General features: G+C 35.9%; 1 protein-coding gene across 2 annotated transcripts in view; it reads left to right on the forward strand.

Annotated features, from left to right (window-relative positions):
* Positions 1-8,900, forward strand: part of LOC106875366 (uncharacterized) — a 119,606-nt gene extending 110,706 nt beyond the window's left edge. The window contains exons 9-13 of one of the 2 annotated variants that reach the window (XM_089351497.1): positions 567-738; positions 1,651-1,857; positions 2,489-2,611; positions 5,353-6,734; positions 7,672-8,900. In XM_089351497.1, the coding sequence (XP_089207623.1) occupies positions 567-738; positions 1,651-1,857; positions 2,489-2,611; positions 5,353-6,734; positions 7,672-8,460 (2,673 nt within the window). In that variant the 3' untranslated portion in view covers positions 8,461-8,900. The remainder of the gene's footprint in view (positions 1-566; positions 739-1,650; positions 1,858-2,488; positions 2,612-5,352; positions 6,735-7,671) is intronic. The other variant, XM_089351498.1, reaches the window with a different exon arrangement.
* The last annotated feature ends 10,373 nt before the right edge of the window (positions 8,901-19,273 follow it).

The following is a 19,273-nucleotide window of genomic DNA, read 5'->3' on the forward strand; positions in this document are numbered from 1 at the left end:
AGTATCTTTTGATATTAGTAATAGTAATAATATCTTCTTTTGTACATCATGGAAAGATTGAACTCTGTACTATAAGTTAACAAAACACTAATCAATCATTTGCTCGTCTGAATTAGTTAACTGCAAACCCTCTTCCCCTAGCTGCACTCAGCTTTCCTCTGCCGTTGCCCGTATTCCAGTGCAGTTTCCTAGTAGTCCTTCCTTGTTCTGCAGATAATCAAGCGGAATATTAACTCCATCACTTTCACCAGTTTGGGATGAAGAGCCTGCAAATATTACAAGCATTGACTCTCTTTCTCTGATTATTTTACATCATAAAAAAGCCAAGCAGTTATGCTGTGCTTCCCCACAGTGACTATTCACAACATGGTACTCAATCAGGAAAGGTATCTTATCAGGGACATAGTACAGTACCAATAATGTTATGAAGTGAAGATTGACCGTTAAGCCAGTAGCTTAATGACTTAAATCTTTTTTATTAAACATAAATTATTCCCTTTCTTCATGTTCTAAATTTCGATTTACATTTTTTTAACCTTTTGTTTTTGTTGATATTTTTTACATAGAAAAAGAAGTTTGAAATTCGTTCAGTTGGTAAACCAGAAGGACGTAAGTTTACTTACTATACAGACAGTGATGCCAAATCTAAATACATTCTGTCCATATGTCGTAATACTCATATGTTCCATTTGGAACTGGAGCCAAAATTGATGGAAATTCGACACTTACAGGCAGAAGGTAAGTGTCTCTTCAATCAGGGATTAATTTTGCTTCTGCTCTTATGCCTCTTTTTCTTTCTTTTTTTTGCATGTTTTTCTCTTCATTAATTTTGTATGTCTTAGCTTCTTCCAGGTTTCTAGGAGCTAAGTGATTGAGACTCACTAAGTTTCCCTGGATAGTATGTCAGCCTGATGTAGGCTTTGCACATAGCTGTAGGGTTCAGCACTACAAGTTAGTAAAAACTTAGTACACCGATTGCTTCCAGTAGAGAAGTGTACCTACTAATGGCATGGCATATGAATATAGTGGCTTTACTGTAGATGCAGTGCAAAATGTTTCCTAAATTTCCTTTAGTGGAATATCTGAGATGTTGAAGGCAAACATTGGTGAGTTCACAATATCAGGTGACAAGTTAGTCGGTCAGGCTGGAGGTGACAAATCAGTCAGTCATTGAAGAAGATTGGGAGGATTGTAGGGAAATGACTAAGATATAAGTTGCACTTGAATTGACTAAATAGGGGCTAAAGAGATTGCACTGAAAGATATTCAGTTGGTTAATTCCCAATTTGACGATAGAAGAATCATAACTTTGCTGGAAAAGTCTTATCTCAGGTATCTTTCACCCTGCAAATAGTTGTTTTATGTGTCTAAATTGAAAGATGGCCTTAAATTTTTTTTTTTAAGTGAATTTATTTATAACAAATTGATATTTTGATAAATTGAAACAGCATTTTACATTTCCAGAAAGTAAAAAATAAGAAAAATCGTTTTGCATGTAGTTTCATGGGATGTAAATTAAGCAAATTTAGGCCTTTAATTAAAAATAATAAAATGGATAACATTGCCCCTAATTTTTAGGCTTGAAAAATCTGGTGGGGAAATGTGCATATTGTACATTATGATATATGAATATTTATTATTTATTTTCAGATAAGCGAAGATATCGTGAATCATATATCTATAGTGATGCACGTGATATGGTAGCTAATGGTGGTTTGGTGTGGAACACACCATCAGGAACAGGAAGGGGTACTACTGGGGTTGTGCAACGTTGTTCAGTTGTCAGTGATGCTAGTTCTAATACCACATCAGGCATTGTTAGTGACAAGGTACCAGTAAGTTTTGATGAAAATGAAGGTAAGGAGGACATGTTTAATCATTTTGTTCTGTTCTGCTATTATTATGCGTGTGTGGCTGGATGGATACAACATGGTCAAATGGTCGAGAAGTTCACTATGCAATCACAAGGTCTTTTGTTCAATCCTACTTTGCAGCATGTGGACAAGGGTCTTTTATCATTGCTTCAAGTCAACCCAAGCCTTGTAAGTGAAACTGGGAAGATGGAAATTGTGAGGAAGCTTGTGAGATGCTAATCAAAGGTACAACCTGGTCACACTTTGTGTCCCATTGATTGTACTTGAGGATATGTTAATGGTGTGTTTGTCTGTGGAATACTCACCCACTTACTATTAATTCAATGGGCAAGAAATTCAGTTGAGTAAATAAATAAATCCTCATCACTGAAATCAACAGATTTGTTTACTTGAATTTACAAACTTGTACAGTATAAGCTCTTTGATCTTCAGTGATGTTGTTATTGCAGTTGGAGTTGTGATTACTACTGTTGTTGATTTAGGTGTACTTTCCCAAGAGTGTGACTTGTGTTCTTGGTACCACAGCTTGGTTGAGCAAAGATCTAGTTGCTGTACTATTTATGTTTTGGAGACACTGTGAAACTGTTGTTAAATGTCTGTTTATGTGTTAACAGATCATGGAAGAGAAATCATTATTGATAGTCCACCCAGGTCAAATGTGTTGGGTACACCTAGTCAAGGACAGAACAAATTTTCCCTCCAGCCTAGAGAAGTTCATTCTGTACCCTCCTTATCAGGTTTGTCTCTCTCATTTTTGCCATCTGTATACTGAAAGGTCATCTCCATTATCATCATTTAACATCTGTTTTCCACACTAGCATCAGTTGGATGGTTTGACAGATGCTGGCCACCTGGAGTGCTGCACCAGGCTCCAATTGCCTGTTTTGGCATGGTTTCTGTGGCTTGATGCCCTTCCTAATGCCAACCATTTTACAGAGTATATTGGGTGCTTTGTACATGGCATCATTGGATTTTTGTATAGTGTTAAAGCTGGTCTTTCAACAATTATATTACCATTAACCATTTAAAATGGAAATCAGGCCGATGCTCATTTTCTATCAAATTATATTTGGTAAGCCAAGTAATAAGGTTTGCTTAGTTTTGCTGAGATAAAACTTTGAGGCTAACCTTTATCTGTTCTATTGTTGGTCATGCTGAGCAAAATAAGACAGATGTAACTAAGCATGAATTCTGTTCAGCAAGTATTGGCAAGAAACATGTCTTTTAACTTCAGAAATAGTTAAACTCAGGACCTTTGAGATATCTTAATATTGCAACATATAAGCATCCATATTACTTTAGTTTAAAAAACATGTTGTTGAAATACATCTAGAGATAAAGTTAATTAACTATATTTCATGTTTGTTGTGATTACATTCTTGGCACTCTAAACATTGAACTAAAAATGTTTCTTTTTTGTACACAAGCTTCATCCATTTTTGTTGTGTTCCCTTACTGCTACATATTGCTTTCCCTTCTAGATTGAGAGTAATTGCTTGCTTCACTTAATATGTTAATCCTACCTTGCTTCCAACCACTTTCCATTAGGAATTCTGTTTAAAACGGTTTTAAACAGTATGCCTGTTGTGTTATGTAAAATACAAGTTAGCTTAAATTATACTTTATTAGATTAAGGTGCATGCTGACTTGAGATTTAGAACATAACCTCGTGATCTTCAGTTTTAAAGATATCAAAGTATCTTTGATGACAATTTGGCTGATAGATTTAGCTGCTCAAACAACTGACATTGTAGAAGACTTATCACCAGTAGATTTGTATATTGATTAATACAAGGGTGGAGGATATCTGCAGAAGTGGAATTCGAAAAGATATGGGGGAAATGATGAGATTAAATCTTGTAGTAAGCTGGACCTTACAGTAAAGACAGTGAGAGGCAAAGGAAATTGGTGATTTGCTGTTCAGTAGATGTATCCAGCTTATGTTAGCTTCAGAAAACAAATGTGATCACATTTATGATGATAAGAGTGGTTACAGTGAGTAGTGAGCTACGTCAATGATACACCACTTTGAATGTAAGTCTTTCCAGCATTGTCGTCATTTCATTCTACAAACCAAGTGCAGTTTTAGGAAAATATTTCCTTGCTTGAAAGTAGGTGAGTGTTGGTGACAGGAAGGGCATCAGGCTGCAGAAAATCTGCCTCAACAAGTTCTGCAAGCATGGAAAAGTAGAGGAGGATGATCCAGTGAAACGCTAAGGTCAAGTCTATTGACTCCACCAGTCTTCTCTTTTGTGTATGTATGCGTGTGTCACATATTTATCTTAATTAATCATCAGGTGGATTGCAGAATTAGTAAAGTATTCTAAACAATTTTGTTTTGTTACTCTAAAAGCCCAGTTCAAATCTCAGCAGGTTCAATTTTGCTTTTTGCATTTCATATTGCTGTATATATTTCACCATCATCATCATCATCATGAATGTTAAAACAACAACGATGATGATGATGTTGATATATATACCAGGCATTATTGAGGATTGTTTCAATCGAATATATACTTCCCCTACAAATTTGTGGCCTTATGCAGCTGTAAGAAATAATGATTATTATTATTATGAGCATAACGAAGCTGGTGAACTGGCAGAATCATTAGTATGCTGGGCAAAATGCTTAGCAAGCATTTCACCAATATCCATATTCTAAGTTCAAACTCTACTGAGGTCGACGAAACAAGTACCATTTATTCTCAGGGATCAATGTAATTGACTAGCCCTTTTTACCATTTTCAGGCCTTGTGCCTATCATAAAAAGGATTACTGTGAGTGTAATGAAGTGACAGAAATGCCAGGCTGAATGTCTTGCATTATTTAGTTATATTCTAAGACAGCGAGCTGGCAGAATTGTTAGCACACCGGGTGAAACGATTAGCAGTATTTCACTCATTGCTATGTTCTGAGTTCAAATTCTGCCGAGGTCAACTTTGCCTTTCATCCTTTCAAAGTCTGTAAATTAAGAACCAGTCGAGTACTGGGGATGATGTGATCAACTGTCCCCCTCCCCACAAAATTCAGGTCATGTGCCTATAGTAGAAAGGATTATTTAATCACATTCTTTTGAATTCTTTCATTTCAGAGTTAATAAAATAAATGCTAGTCAATTATTGCAGACAATTCAAGTGACTCTACTCTTCTTACAAAACCTGTGATAGTCTGCTAGCACATCTAAAAAACTATTAGCATTGGACAAAAGCCTTAGGATATTAGATGTGGCTTTTTATGTCCTGATTTTAAATTTTGGTAAGCTCACCTTTGCTCTCAGTCCTTTTGGAGACAATGAAGTACCACTGAAAAATGGGATCAATTTACTCAATTAATCCCTCTTGCTAAATAACAGGCGTTGAACTTTATTTAAGACATTACTATTGAAAAATTACTTATAAAAAGATTAAGACTTAATTATAAATGTAGAGTTTATGGATCAATTTATTTTTGTTATTTCAATCTTTTTTCCCCCCACTAGATTATATATTATCAGCCCCAGGATCAAATAACAGAAGCCCTAAATTTGACAGCAGGCCAATAGAAGTGTATAAATCAACAGGTCGTGCTGGGAGTAGCCCCAACTCAAAGTCTGCCAGTCCGCATTCCCCCAGCAGTTATAGAGGCCACCTACGTCAACAACCACCCCAACCACCAGCACCGCCTCCACCTCCTCCACCACCACAACAGCAACAGCAACCACCACCACCACCTCCTCCACCATCAGCACAGCAGCAGCAACAACAACAACAACCATCTCCTCAACCTGGCCAACTAAATTCTGCCACACCTTCTCCTCAACAGGTTATATTTAATGGCAAGATTCCTCTAAAGTATGCAATAACTGGGCCTCCAACCCCAGTGATTTCACAACAATCAACTCCAGGAGAAAAATCTAGCAAGCCAGTAAGTCGGGGCGACAGCTTCAAGCAACGTTGTCTTCTCCATGTAGAAAACAATTCTTCAGGAGAACCAACTACTTTAGCAGTAGACAATCCTGATAGCACTGCTACCAACCTTTATTCATTACCACCTCCTCTTTCTGTTGCTCATCCAGTCAGCTTAGACTCACGGTTGCATCCGAAAAACATGGTTCCACTCCCTTCTGTCAACTATAATTGCCCATCATCCAACCAGAATCTTCCTTCAACATCTGCTGCCATTGATCATATCGGTGGTGCATCTTGGGCAAAAATGGTTGCATTGGACTCTATTTCACCTTGTGGTGCTGGTGTAGCTTGGGGAGGTGGCGGTCTGCCACCAGGACCTCCTGATAAATTAAGTCCTTCACAACTGAATAATGTTTGGACAAATAATGAATCTCCAGTTGCTGGTGCTTGGAATAAAAACTTGACTGCCATATGCACTGACCAAATGACGTGTCCCATATCTGCTGGGTCTCAATGGAAATCTATACCAGCAGCCCCTTCTGATCCCTCCTGGACGGCTGATCCCATGTGTAATATAGTAAAATCTGATCCAGTTGTGATCCCAATGGCAAGGGCAACATTTAGTGCCATTGATGGTGCTCCAAAACATGTTTTACCTGATGTATTATTACCAGAACTTCCACCCCAGCGAACTACAGATGCAAACCTACTGTCAGCAACATCAGCAACCACTCCAACTATTCCCCCTAAAGCTGCACCTACTGCTGATGTACTGGACCTTGCTAATCATACACAGCAGTCAGAATCTGTTAATATGCATGTAGAGAATGTAACATCACCTTCATCAAATACAGAAGCTACAAATATGACCTCTAACCCTAGTGGTAACACTAACCAACTTTTGGGCAATGTGAGGGAGAAATCTACAAGAACTGTACCTGTTGATTCAACTGTCGAGGGTCACAGAAATCAGGTGAGATTTTCTTGATTACTTATTTTTGTACATAAATAATTTTTATTGATCTGGTATATGCAACTGGGCCAGTATTTAATTAAAACGGCCGATGATGTCTGTCATGCTAAATGTATTCACTCAGTTGTTGGTTCTTTACTGCAGTATTTGTCCTCAGATAATATCTCTGATATTTATAGTGTTTTTAACATAGCAAGTCTAGAAGTGGTGTTATCTCGGGATAAATACTGCAATAACTGGCCTGTCGAGTGTGTTTACATGAAGTATGATACACAGAAGACTAAACAAACTTTGTTAGTTCAAATGTTTGTGACATATTTTAACTTCTAAAGGCAACTTTATTGCAGTTTACTATGGAGAAAGACTTCTCACTTATAGTAAAAAGTCTAAATACACCGTTATCAGCTCTATGGTGCCATCCCTGGACCCCTAGATGCATTTCTGGTTTGTCATGCTGTCCTCTGTAGAAGATACCAAAGAGAGATAACCCTGAGTTGACAGAAAGCCGTAGCTTTATAAAAAAAAAAAATCAGTCAATGCTAGTGACTGATTTGTGCTTATAGACTGCCGAACAGATACATAGGCAGTAGTACGAAGCATTGATAGGAAATAAACAAACAAAATGCATCTAAGGGATCCAGAGAGGGCACCACTGAGCTGATGATGGTGTATTTACACCTTTTACAAGTGTGTGTGTGTGTGTGTGTGTGTGTGAATGTATGGTAATTTATGCATTATATTTTGGCCAAACATCAGATTGATCAATTGTCTGTTAATTAACTCTTACTGTTTTATATACTAAAACCAACTTGTAAATCAGCTTACCTTTTTTGTTTGTTTTTTTTTTTTCATATTTATTGTAATCAATACCAGTTTTCTACTCATTAATTCTTCAAATTTGATATCATTTCCATTTTTGTGTTGTTTCTCCTTGCAGGCACCAGCCCCCGATTCTGTTGGTCCGGTTGATTCAAATCTTCATCTACACCACCCACCCACTGTAGCTGCTCTCTCACAACCTCAACAGCTGCCTGGTTCTAGCACAGCTACCTCAGATCCTGACAGCAGTGTCTCTAATACAGATGCCAAACCAAAATCACCAACCAAGATTTCTCTGAAAAACCAAAAAGAAATTTTACACCCAGAGTTGGAGAAAATCAGAACTGAGGCCAACCGGAACTCGGTGCCTTTCATTACTGCACTCTTTAACGATCATTTATTATTGATGCAACACAGCAGCAGCAGTTTTTGCTCTACTGACACTGGCACCATAAAATCCACCGATTCACGGCATTCTACTGCATCAAACCATGATATGGATGGTCGGCGGTTATCTGCTTGTTATCCGAGCAGCACTGGTACTATGATAATGTGCCACTCGACACGGCCTTACAGCTGGCACAATGAGAAGTTTGACTTGGACTCGCAGCTTGGCTACAATGTTGGTGGCAATGGCGCCACATCTCCTGCGGGTCTTTCACCCAGTTACTTCAACAATCATCACAGTGAGCCAAACACCTTGAATAATTTCACCACACCTCTGCCTACCTCATGGACTCATTCAATAGCATGCATGCCTGGATGTGGACAGTCTTTGAATACATACGACCCACAGAATATTGCCTCTCAGCACATGATTCCTGCGAGGCTGTCTTGTGGTGGACATGATAAAAATGAAGGCTCGATGCCCCACAAAACTTTAAAAGAAAATATAGGAATTGCATAATGATTTTACACTAATTTATACCCTTTCCTTCTCTCTCTCTCTCTTCCTACTATCAACAGACTTTTTATGTTCTTTTGTAGATATAGTTCCTTCTTCTTATAATGCTCCTTCCTTGCCTGACTCCTCACCTCTCATTCTTGGAGGGGAATGTTGTTTCAAAGTTGTTAACAAGGTTGTTTATTTTTCTATCCAATCCCATTACACCACCCAACTATATCCTCATGTAAAGATAAAAACTATGTAATTTATTCAAAATACCAGCAATTAATGCTGTAAACTAACGAAAAAAAGTGGGGCTTTATTCATGATTTTCTTTTCTATTTTATCTTGTTAAATCATACAAACTTATTTTATTATTATTATTTATTTCCTTTGTAAGAATACATTAAAAAAAATGGCCATCTTGAAAACTCACATTTTGTTCATGGCCACTCATACTCAAGGTTATTTTGAAAACATTTCTATAATGTATGTGTGTGTATATATGTATACATAAACGTATTCAGCAATTTTTGAAAGCTGCTAATTTATGGGTGGGGGGTAAATTTGGTGAGTTTGTATCTTCTGATTTATTGATTTAAAAAAAAAAAACACATTATTATTGCATATTGAGCACTCTTATGTTCTTCCTACTTCCCAGATATGTCGGTGTGTGTACATATATACCATACTGTATACACACACATTAATAGGCATTTACACATACCACGCACACACACACACACACACAATATATGTACATTTAGACTTAAACACATGTATATATGTATCGATGGCTGTGTTTGGAATTGGTGTTTTGTACTGTTTAATTTTTGTGTTGCTCTAAGAATACTAGATAAGCTAAGCAGGGTAGAAGAACTATGGAACTAGGTACATGCAAATACTACAAAGTTCAGTTATTAGATGAGCTTTTAAATTTATCATTTGAGAAGAAAAAATATCAATTCTATAGTATCTACAAAATACATATACATACGTGTGTTGTACACAAGTATGTATATATGTTTTGTGGTCAGACATGTGCGTGCACACGTACACACACGCATGCATGCTCACACTAGCTGAATCACTAACTCTTGCCTGAGTGCTGAAACTTGGCTCTTCATTATGTAGGGGTAAAAGAGACCCACCCAAATTGTAAAATGTCCCTGAACATTAATAGTCAACGTACTTCCTTCCTCTTTCACAAGGACTGTACTACCAATTGAGGTCATTTGAAAGTGGGAGTTTTATTTTATGTATTTCAGACATTATATTAAGAAATTTACAATCCAATTCATAGTGCATAATACCTGAATATTTTATAAATACTAATAAAAGTTTAAATGTGAAGCTATAGAAGAAAAAATTATGTTCTACCTTCTATGGTATTTGAAATCGCGTACCAACTTTAATGAAGATATGAGTTTCAAATGAGGAATTTTAGTTAGTACAATGTTCTAATATATATATATATATATATATATACTTTCTATACAATATTGTCTGAGAGAGATGAGTGATAAAGTGCAAGAAAGAAACAGAAGGGGGGAGCTCACCTCTCCCTTATAACTATCAGTCTTTCACTTTCTCTTTCTTTTGGACCCAAGATTTTTTCTTCGTGCATTATTGTGGGTTGAATAGATTTGTGTTCAAATTTTAGAAAACATTGTCAAGTGATAGCATTGTTTCAAGACAAACAGTGATGCTCTCTCTCTCTCTCTCTCTCTCACTCACACACACACACACACACACTATTATTGCAGTTCTCAGAGAAGTGTATACTGGATTTAGTGAGTAGAAATTTCATTTAATTTCCAATGTTTATTTTAATTTAGCATCATCGTTTAATCAACGTGTGTCAATGAAAGTTTAACTCTTATGTAATACATACATATGTACAAAATTCTAACTTGGCTAAATATTTATATTCAATATTGCCATTACCATTGTTCTCTTTATTAGTATTGTTATTTTACCAACACTATGGCGCTGGGGGACAAACTATTTCCAAGCCATTATACAACTTTTTGTTTCCAATAGCATCTAATTCACTTCACTTATGCCTCTCATACCTTTCCCTAATGCATGGTTATCATGCAGTCCTATTTCTCTCCTTTATAAATTGTAGCTTTTTGCATAAATAGGTAATCTGTCTTGTTTGCATGTGTGTATAAGTCTTTATTAGTGTTAGGCAGTCAGTCACGCGGCTGATTTTATAAAGTACCAGACTAAATTCTTTGTAGTTATTACTTTGTTTCTTTTATGTTCATATTCAAGTCTTCATCTTTCCTTTGTCTGGATTCACTAAAATGAGTACCAGCAATGTACTTTAATCAGTTCAGTTGACTGTACCTTCTCTCTGTATAAATATGTGACTTGTCCCAAATTTAGGAATTTTTGTCTTGTCTGCTGGTGTTCTTAGTGCTATGACTGCTAGAAGAATATTAAACCATCCCAACTGTTATATAAATGTCTTTTGCTGTCAATTATTATACTAGTGGTACTGCATCTCAAGTATTTTATACAAATTATGCTAAGCTAGATTCTATTGATACTGGCTCACTAGCTCTACTACATTGACAAAAGCAGACTTTTAAATTGGAAAAATCAAATGTTTTTTCTGAAAGAAATCAAATCCTAACAGTTTCTCTTGTGCAGCTAATCATATTGAGAAAGGCATGACTGTTATATAATCTTAATCTAATAATGCTATAAATCTAAATGTCTTTAATTCTAATAAAATAATTGACTGCGATGTCTGTCGTATATTTAACGTCATAAGTAACATGTAGCTGTATCACATTAAAAGAGCTAGTAGTCATATTATACATTCAGTGATAGAAAGCTGGCTGTCAACAGTTGTACAAATGAAAGAGATAGCATTGTAGCCATCAGGGTGAATTGACACTCAAGACAATGTTGTAAGTGAATGGTTTAGACTAGACTTATTGAGGGATATGCTCATGTGCCTGAACTGATAAAAAAGATGGTGTCTACTGCTAATATTACTACTACTACAAATACAAAATACTCCAATAGCTTCAAACTTTGGTCATATGACTCAGCTTGTTCCTTTTAATATCAGTGTCTTCTCTTTAGAATAAATAAATGTTCTGCATCTTATCTATCATTTCCATTCGCTTGACATTCAGTCTATCATTGCAGTCTGTCTCTTTATGGAATATATATATATATATAAATATATATTACGGAGATGTACTTGCATAGCAAGTGACCTGATCTGAGATCGGGTGCTGGAACGAAAACAATTGCAGCGTGGAAGGTGTTTATAAGCCATTTAAGAAACACACAAAAACCGTTGGATTCACTTCAACATTTAAATTCAATTTGCCAAAATATTTTCGTCGCTTTGAGACCGCAACCTGTTCACTGACAAAATTCCGTGCTGCATCTTAAATGGCTTATAAACACCTTCCACGCTGCAATTATATATATATGTAGGTATGTTGATGCAGACAGGAAAAATAAAACTCAAAATGTGAGTTTTCTTTTTCTTTTTTATTTATTTATTTCAGTCATTTGACTGCGGCCATGCTGGAGCACCACCTTTTAGTCGAATAAATCGACACCAGGACTTATTCTTTGTAAGCCTAGTACTTATTCTATCAGTCGCTTTTTGCCGAACTGCTAAGTTACAGGTTTTGCTTGAAGACCCTGTGCACCCACAAGCAAAATTCAGAGCAGCGAGAGACTTACTCAGCCGAAATAGAATAGTGTGTGAAAGGCTTGAAATATACGTTCAGATGCTTTCATCTGGAACTGACATGAAATGGAATCATTCTACAAAGTGAACCCAGGCCTAACAGCATCTCATTTGTCCTGTCAATGCACTTCTGCTTGACTTCCTATTATTGAAAATTTTACATGAGTGTCTTTCAAATAGACATATAAGTAGTTGACAGTTTAGTGTATCATTCTGGCCATAGGGTGAAAGCACAGGTGTGTAACACAGTTCACTATGTAATCACACACTATACTTTTTGGTTGTTTTATAACGCATATCACTTTGTGCCAACCAATACCACGTAAGTGGAATTTATAAACAAAAATTGTCAGGAAATCCATTGTGTGTTTGGACACATTTGTATGTTTGTGTGAATGTTCACATTTTAACATTTTTGCAGATTTCCTGAGCAAAAAGTGATGTGATGTTTATATTCTCTGTAAATGTAAACATTCCTTTAGCTCTGCAATTTTGGAGTCGATTGGAATGTAAAAAGTCCCTTACTTGGAAAAAAAAAAAACCCAGGTAAACAATTATTTATAAGGAGTGCATTCAACCATAAAATACCAACTCGAATAAGTATCCGTCCAACCCATTGCTCTGGGTCAGTTATTTCATCAGGATGAAATCTGTTTAGTGCCTTATTTACTGGCATTCAGAGTGGAGGTGCAATGGTCCAGTGGTTAGGACAGCGGACTCGCGGTCATAGGATCGCAGTTTCGATTCCCAGACCGGGCGTTGTGAGTGTTTATTGAGCGAAAACACCTAAAGCTCCACGAGGCTCCGGCAGGGGATGGTGGCGAACCCTGCTGTACTCTTCCACCACAACTTTCTCTCATTCTTATTTACTGTTTCTGTTGTACCTGTATTTCAAAGGGTCAGCCTTGTCACAGTCTATGTCATGCTGAATCTCCCCTGAGAACTACGTTAATGGTACACGTGTCTGTGGAGTGCTCAGCCACTTGCACGTTAATTTCACAAGCAGGCTGTTCTGTTGATCGGATCAACTGGAACCCTCGTTGTCGTAAGCGACGGAGTGCCAACAACTGGCATTCAGAATATTGTCATGTGGTTCTGGAGACAAGTAGATTTGAAGGTAGTCGTGTGAGTGACAATTGCTACACACACACACACACAGAGTAGAGATAGATCTCAGTGCAATGTCATGGTTTCTACATCTTGGGGACATGCGTGTGTGAATATGTTCTTTCATGCCTGTGCCTATACATTCAAGTTAAGATTTCTGACTTCTTTCAAAGGCCAGTTAAGTACCAGTTAAAAGCTAGTTAAGTGACTACATCTCTACTTCATATATTTGTGAACTTGTGCCCTTGTCAGATCATATGCTAATTTTTTTTTTTTAATTTAGGAGGAAAGGTAATGCTATGTTGTTCACATTTCTTTACAAACTGTAACAGGCCCATGTAAGGAATTTCTGCAGCTAGTGTGTATATATATATATCTGCATATGCAAGTATGTAAGTGTACATAAATTTTTATGTGTGTAGATATATTTTTTTTAACAAATGCTCCTTCTTGCCAGTGTCTTTGAACTATTTTGCTTTCTTTTCTGACTTTTCAAAACATCCTTCCACCACCACCACAAACCATCCTTCCACTACCACCACAAACCATCCTTCCACCACCATCACAAACCATCCTTCCACCACCACCACAAACCATCCTTCCACCACCACCACAAACCATCCTTCCACTACCACCACAAACCATCCTTCCACCACCATCACAAACCATCCTTCCACCACCACCACAAACCATCCTTCCACCACCACCACAAACCATCCTTCCACTACCACCACAAACCATCCTTCCACCACCACCACAAACCATCCTTCCACCACCACCACAAACCATCCTTCCACTACCACCACAAACCATCCTTCCACCACCATCACAAACCATCCTTCCACCACCACCACAAACCATCCTTCCACCACCACCACAAAACATCCTTCCACCACCATCACAAAACATCCTTCCACCACCATCACAAAACATCTCATGACCATAAAAATCAAACAAATCTCACCCTCCTCCTCCTCCTCCTCCAATATCACTACAAAAATTAATTTGAATCTCTTTCGAATATCCAAGAAAAGTCACTTTCACAACACTGGTGTTAGATTGGAATGGGGAAAACTTTGCCTTTCAGAGATTGCTTTGCCTAAAAACTGTTATTATTTTGAAGGGCAGTAGATTAGCAAAACAATAGTGTGGTATATTTAATTATGGCAGAGGATTTTTTATTTAATTTTGATCTTTTGTTCAAAATACTATCAGGATTGGCTTTGCTTTCTTTCGCTTCTCCTTGGGTTTCGTAGAATTAGCAGCAACAATAATATAGGTGTTGACTCTGTCGATTAGACAACCATTTACAATTTTCTGGTTTTTAGAATGGTTTAATTAGTTTCATTGAGTGGCCGCAAACACTCATACCCTACTAAATTATTATTGATTTTATAAATTCCCTCTTAATTTTTATGTTCACCTGGGCACAAACTTATTTTCTCTCTTCGTCTGTCTGTCTGTCTCTCTCTCTCTGTTGATTTTTACATTGGTAAAAATGAGCAAACATTAGTCAAATGAATTTAGCTACTCTTGACATTTCTGATGATGTTTATAAGCTGTAGTTTTGTGATTTCAGCAAATATTGGCAGTTAATGTTTAGCTTATATATTGTGTGTGTGTGTGTGTGTGTGTATAAGACCTATACTCACTCCTACTTGATCGAGCATGTGACACAGCAACACCTAAGAGCATCATACAGCTTCAACACCTTCCACGTATAGATAATGCTGCTAGGCATGTCATGTTATTTTGTTTTAAATTTCAGCAGGATTTATATTCTAGTTATATCTATGCCACTTTCACTTCAACGAAATTAGAACTCTAAGAATATGCATACAATCCTCAATTTAAAGATGGAGGTTTGTTGAGAGAGATTTGATTGCTGCAATGAATGTGAAGTATTTGTATTCAAAGGGATGGTATTCTAATTGAAACTTCAAATTTCTGCAAAAATAAATAAAGGGACTTATTTAACTGTTTATATTTTAATGTGCTCTCTCTCCAATTATTCAGTCTATATGATCTGTTATTGAGTACCTTATTGTTGCCCAAGGTTGTTTCTCAGCTTTATTTCCCATGTCATCTGTGATAGTGTTTTAAGATTTAATCATCCAAATAACAAACTTCACTCTTTCATTTACCTGGGTACTTCTGCGTGTGAATTGCTGCAATTTGTTCAGGGGGGAACAAAATCAATAATATCTGTATAATTTGCATACATTCGTTAAGAATGTGGGATTAATTTTATTGGTTGAATGTTATTTGCATAAATGTTTGGGATGAATTATCTGAATTATTTTGGGTGCTGGTTGGAAAATTAGAATTGGTAGGGACAAGTTAAGCAAATATTTTTGGAAAAAGATGGGTGTGATATTTTTTATTTACATTTTTTTGTAGGCACAATGTTTCAGGATATTTTATCCCACCACCAAAAAAAGTTAACTGATTAAACAATATTCTTTTACTTGTTTCAGTCATTTGACTGCAGTCATGCTGGAGCACCACCTTTCAGTTTCCGTCTACCAAATCCCCTCACAAGGCCTTGGTTGGCTCAAGCCTATAGTAGAAGACACTTACCCAAGGTGTCACACAGTAGGACTGAGCCCGGAACCATGTGGTTGGAAAGCAAGCTTCTTACCACACAGCCACGAACTTCAAACTCTATCTCATTTCATTGTGTTGGTGCATGTATTTCTAAATGGATGATAGGCTTTCTGTAACTAACCACTCAGGCATGAAGTACAAGGGACAAATTTTGTTTTGTCAGATGAACTGAAACAATCAGCTGTGTGCCTTACTCAGTGATGCAAGACAAGGCTGTATGGTCAATCAGTAGTACAGTATCTTTATCTCACAACCATTGCCAATGACCATGATGGATGAAGAGCTCTTGTTGGTGCCCCATAACCCACATAGATTTCTAGGATTAAGAAGAATTTGTATTTCCATAAAATTGACACTATGTAATCATATATTATCTAGAGCTGTTTTTGTCTTGACATTTTGTTAATCAATCTCTCTTTTCATTCACACATACACATGCTTGTGCATGCACACATACACACACACACCTATGCACATTTTTAGTGTTTATTTGTTTCTTTTGTGTCAAAACATAAGAGTGTTCAATACAAATTTGTGGTGGAAGAGTTGGTTAAAAAGTATATATAGATATGTGTGAAACCCATGGTATGGGATTGATATCATAGTTTGTGTACAGACATACACACATGCAAATGATTTGTTACTTTGTCGGAATGAATATTTTTACCTGTTAAATTAAATGTTTATAAGAGATTTCTTTGAGTAAAGGGCTTTGTATTCAATTAAACATAACTGTTTAATCACCATTATTATTTTTAGAGCAGTTGATGGCCGACCCTGTGGAGCATTGGACAAAATACCTTTTGTATTCTTGGTCCGAATCTCTCCAGGTTTGGCTTTGCCATTCATAATTTCAGGGATGATAAAATAAGAACCAATGAAGTACTGTGGCTTTGTGCCTATGTTAGAAATCACTATTATTATTGTTATTAATAATCTGTTATATGGAATTATGGTACAAAACCAAGTTTGTAAATTTGAATTTGATTGCCAGCCAAAAACTATTTTATTAAAGGCACCAAATGAATGTTGTATCTTCCAATTTTTCTTTTTTCCTCAGCTATAAACCTGAAATGTCATGTGCATGTAAGAAATCATCATTATTATTATTATTTTATTATCATACAGATCAACAGATTGGCAAAAGGGGCAGAAAACTGAATTTTTACAAAATCTAGTTTTTTGCCTTACCTATCTTAAGTCAGTTCCCTCTAAGGTTTACTTTACTTTCATCCCTGCAAAGTTGATAAAAATACCTGTAATATACTGGTACTTTACAATTTACTATTCTCCTTATCTCTTACACAGACGGTCTTGTGCCTTGCAAAAATCTTCAACATTATGTCGTTATGGAAACTGGAGTGGTGGAATCAGGAATGCATTGAACTAAATACTTTCTTGTATTTATTAATAGCTTCCTTCTGTGTTCCAAATTCAGATCCACCACAGTTGAATTTGCCTTTAATTCTCCTGGGGATTTGATGAAACAAGTACCAGTCCCTATACTGGGGTCGATTCCTTTGACTGCCTCCCTTCCCCTACAAATTTTTGGCCTTGTGCCAATTTAAAAAAAAAAAGAGAATTCATCACACCATAATTATTTTTATTGGGTTTCAAGAAGCTTGCAAAATATTACAAACGCTTCTTTCCCCCCTTCCCTTTTATTTTTTTTTCTCTTCCATTTTTCGGAAAGTTGTCGGTTAGTACTTATGTAAATACCATTGGTCTCTCATCTAGATCATCGAAGCCAAGCAACTGTATATATTCTTTCCCATGGAAAGTACTTGCATGTTAACCATGAACCCTGCTACTTCCTGCAGGGTATCTGGCACCCTTCATCAACATTGTCATATAATAATTCTATCTACTCCACCTTTGTTGTTACGGTTTTTTTTTTGTATATTTTTCATACTATTATTATTATTATTATAACACTGTATATTTTCCCTCCATTTTTCTATAATAAAGGTAAATAACAAAAAAAAAAAACTATATCCATGTATCTTTTTGATAGTAAAAACAAAATCAGTAATTGTACACAATTTGTAGAAAAAGCAAAATGTTCTTAACTTTTTTTTTTTTCTCTCTCTCCATAGCTCCTTTGTTATGTTGTTTCAGTATGATTGTCAGTTATGGCCAGTCTTGCGATTCAGGGGCTTAAACTTGCCCTTATTAAACCAAAGGTTTTCAGGATTCAGCTATAATCAAAAATTCATTCCCCCCTTTTTTACTTATATAACCTTAAAGATTCATCACTTTCTGTGGTTTGTTAAATTCGTAGTTGTTCCTTTCCCAAATCCCTTCCCGTTCTCATTTTGTTTCCCTTTTAAATATTTCTCACCCTCAGTTGTCCTTTCCATTATTTATAGATATTCAGAATATTTTATGAATACTCTAAACAAAAAGTACACTCAAACACACACACATATATATATATATATATGTATATATATACATACATACACACATATACTTTCTCATTTTATAATTTTTAAATATTTTTATCTGTGCCTTCTTTGTCCCAAGTTATTCACTTACTGACATATATTACTATACCTGTTATTTCTTGTGGCACTTCTAAGGTTTTCTTCATTATGAAAAAGTGTCATTTATTTAACATTAAGGAATGTTTCAAGTGTCACAAAATGTTTTGAAAGGGTGTGGATTTTCTTTCTACTTAGAGAAAACAAAAAACGTTTTATAAGTAGACCAAAGTGTTGTTTAAATTCTTCTAACCATTGATTTTTTTTTTTTTTAACTTCCATTTTGGTCAACTGGCAGAAAGACTTGCTTTAATTCTTGTAATATTGTCGTCAACCAAAGAAAATTTTGTTGATGACTTTGAATGTTTAATTTTATAACTAACGAAATTAGATCTGAAGTTTTGATCCTCAGTGAACATGTTGAGGTTTGTTGGGCTGTTCCAGTGACCTTTTTTAATTTTTGTTAACTATATTTCTGCCCAACTGTTTCACTGAGAATTTATTACACCTCATTTGGTACAATACACAAATATCTACACACGCATATACGTATACACAATATTGCAACCTAAGTCAAGAGATTAAGAATGCAGACTTATTTAATGTTTTTGTTGCCTTGGATGTCTTACCACTTTACTTGTAAAGGTAAATCTTTGGGTTCACATCGAAGTAGTTCTTTATATATTTATGCCAGTTGAATTTTCCCCTTTTCTAACGAATGTATACTGTTTTTTTTTTTTTTTATGTAAATTTTCAGTGAATCTCTGATATACTTACAGAGCATTTCCATAAAGTTTATTTGCTTTTGAAATATTCTTGAATATAAACACAACATAACATACATATATATTTATATATATTTAAAAATAAATATTAAAACCGTTTCATTGTATTTTTTTTACAAAATTTT

This window comes from Octopus bimaculoides, chromosome 4 (genome assembly GCF_046866305.1).
Source record: "Octopus bimaculoides isolate indiv1 chromosome 4, ASM4686630v1, whole genome shotgun sequence".
Taxonomy (NCBI): domain Eukaryota; kingdom Metazoa; phylum Mollusca; class Cephalopoda; order Octopoda; family Octopodidae; genus Octopus; species Octopus bimaculoides.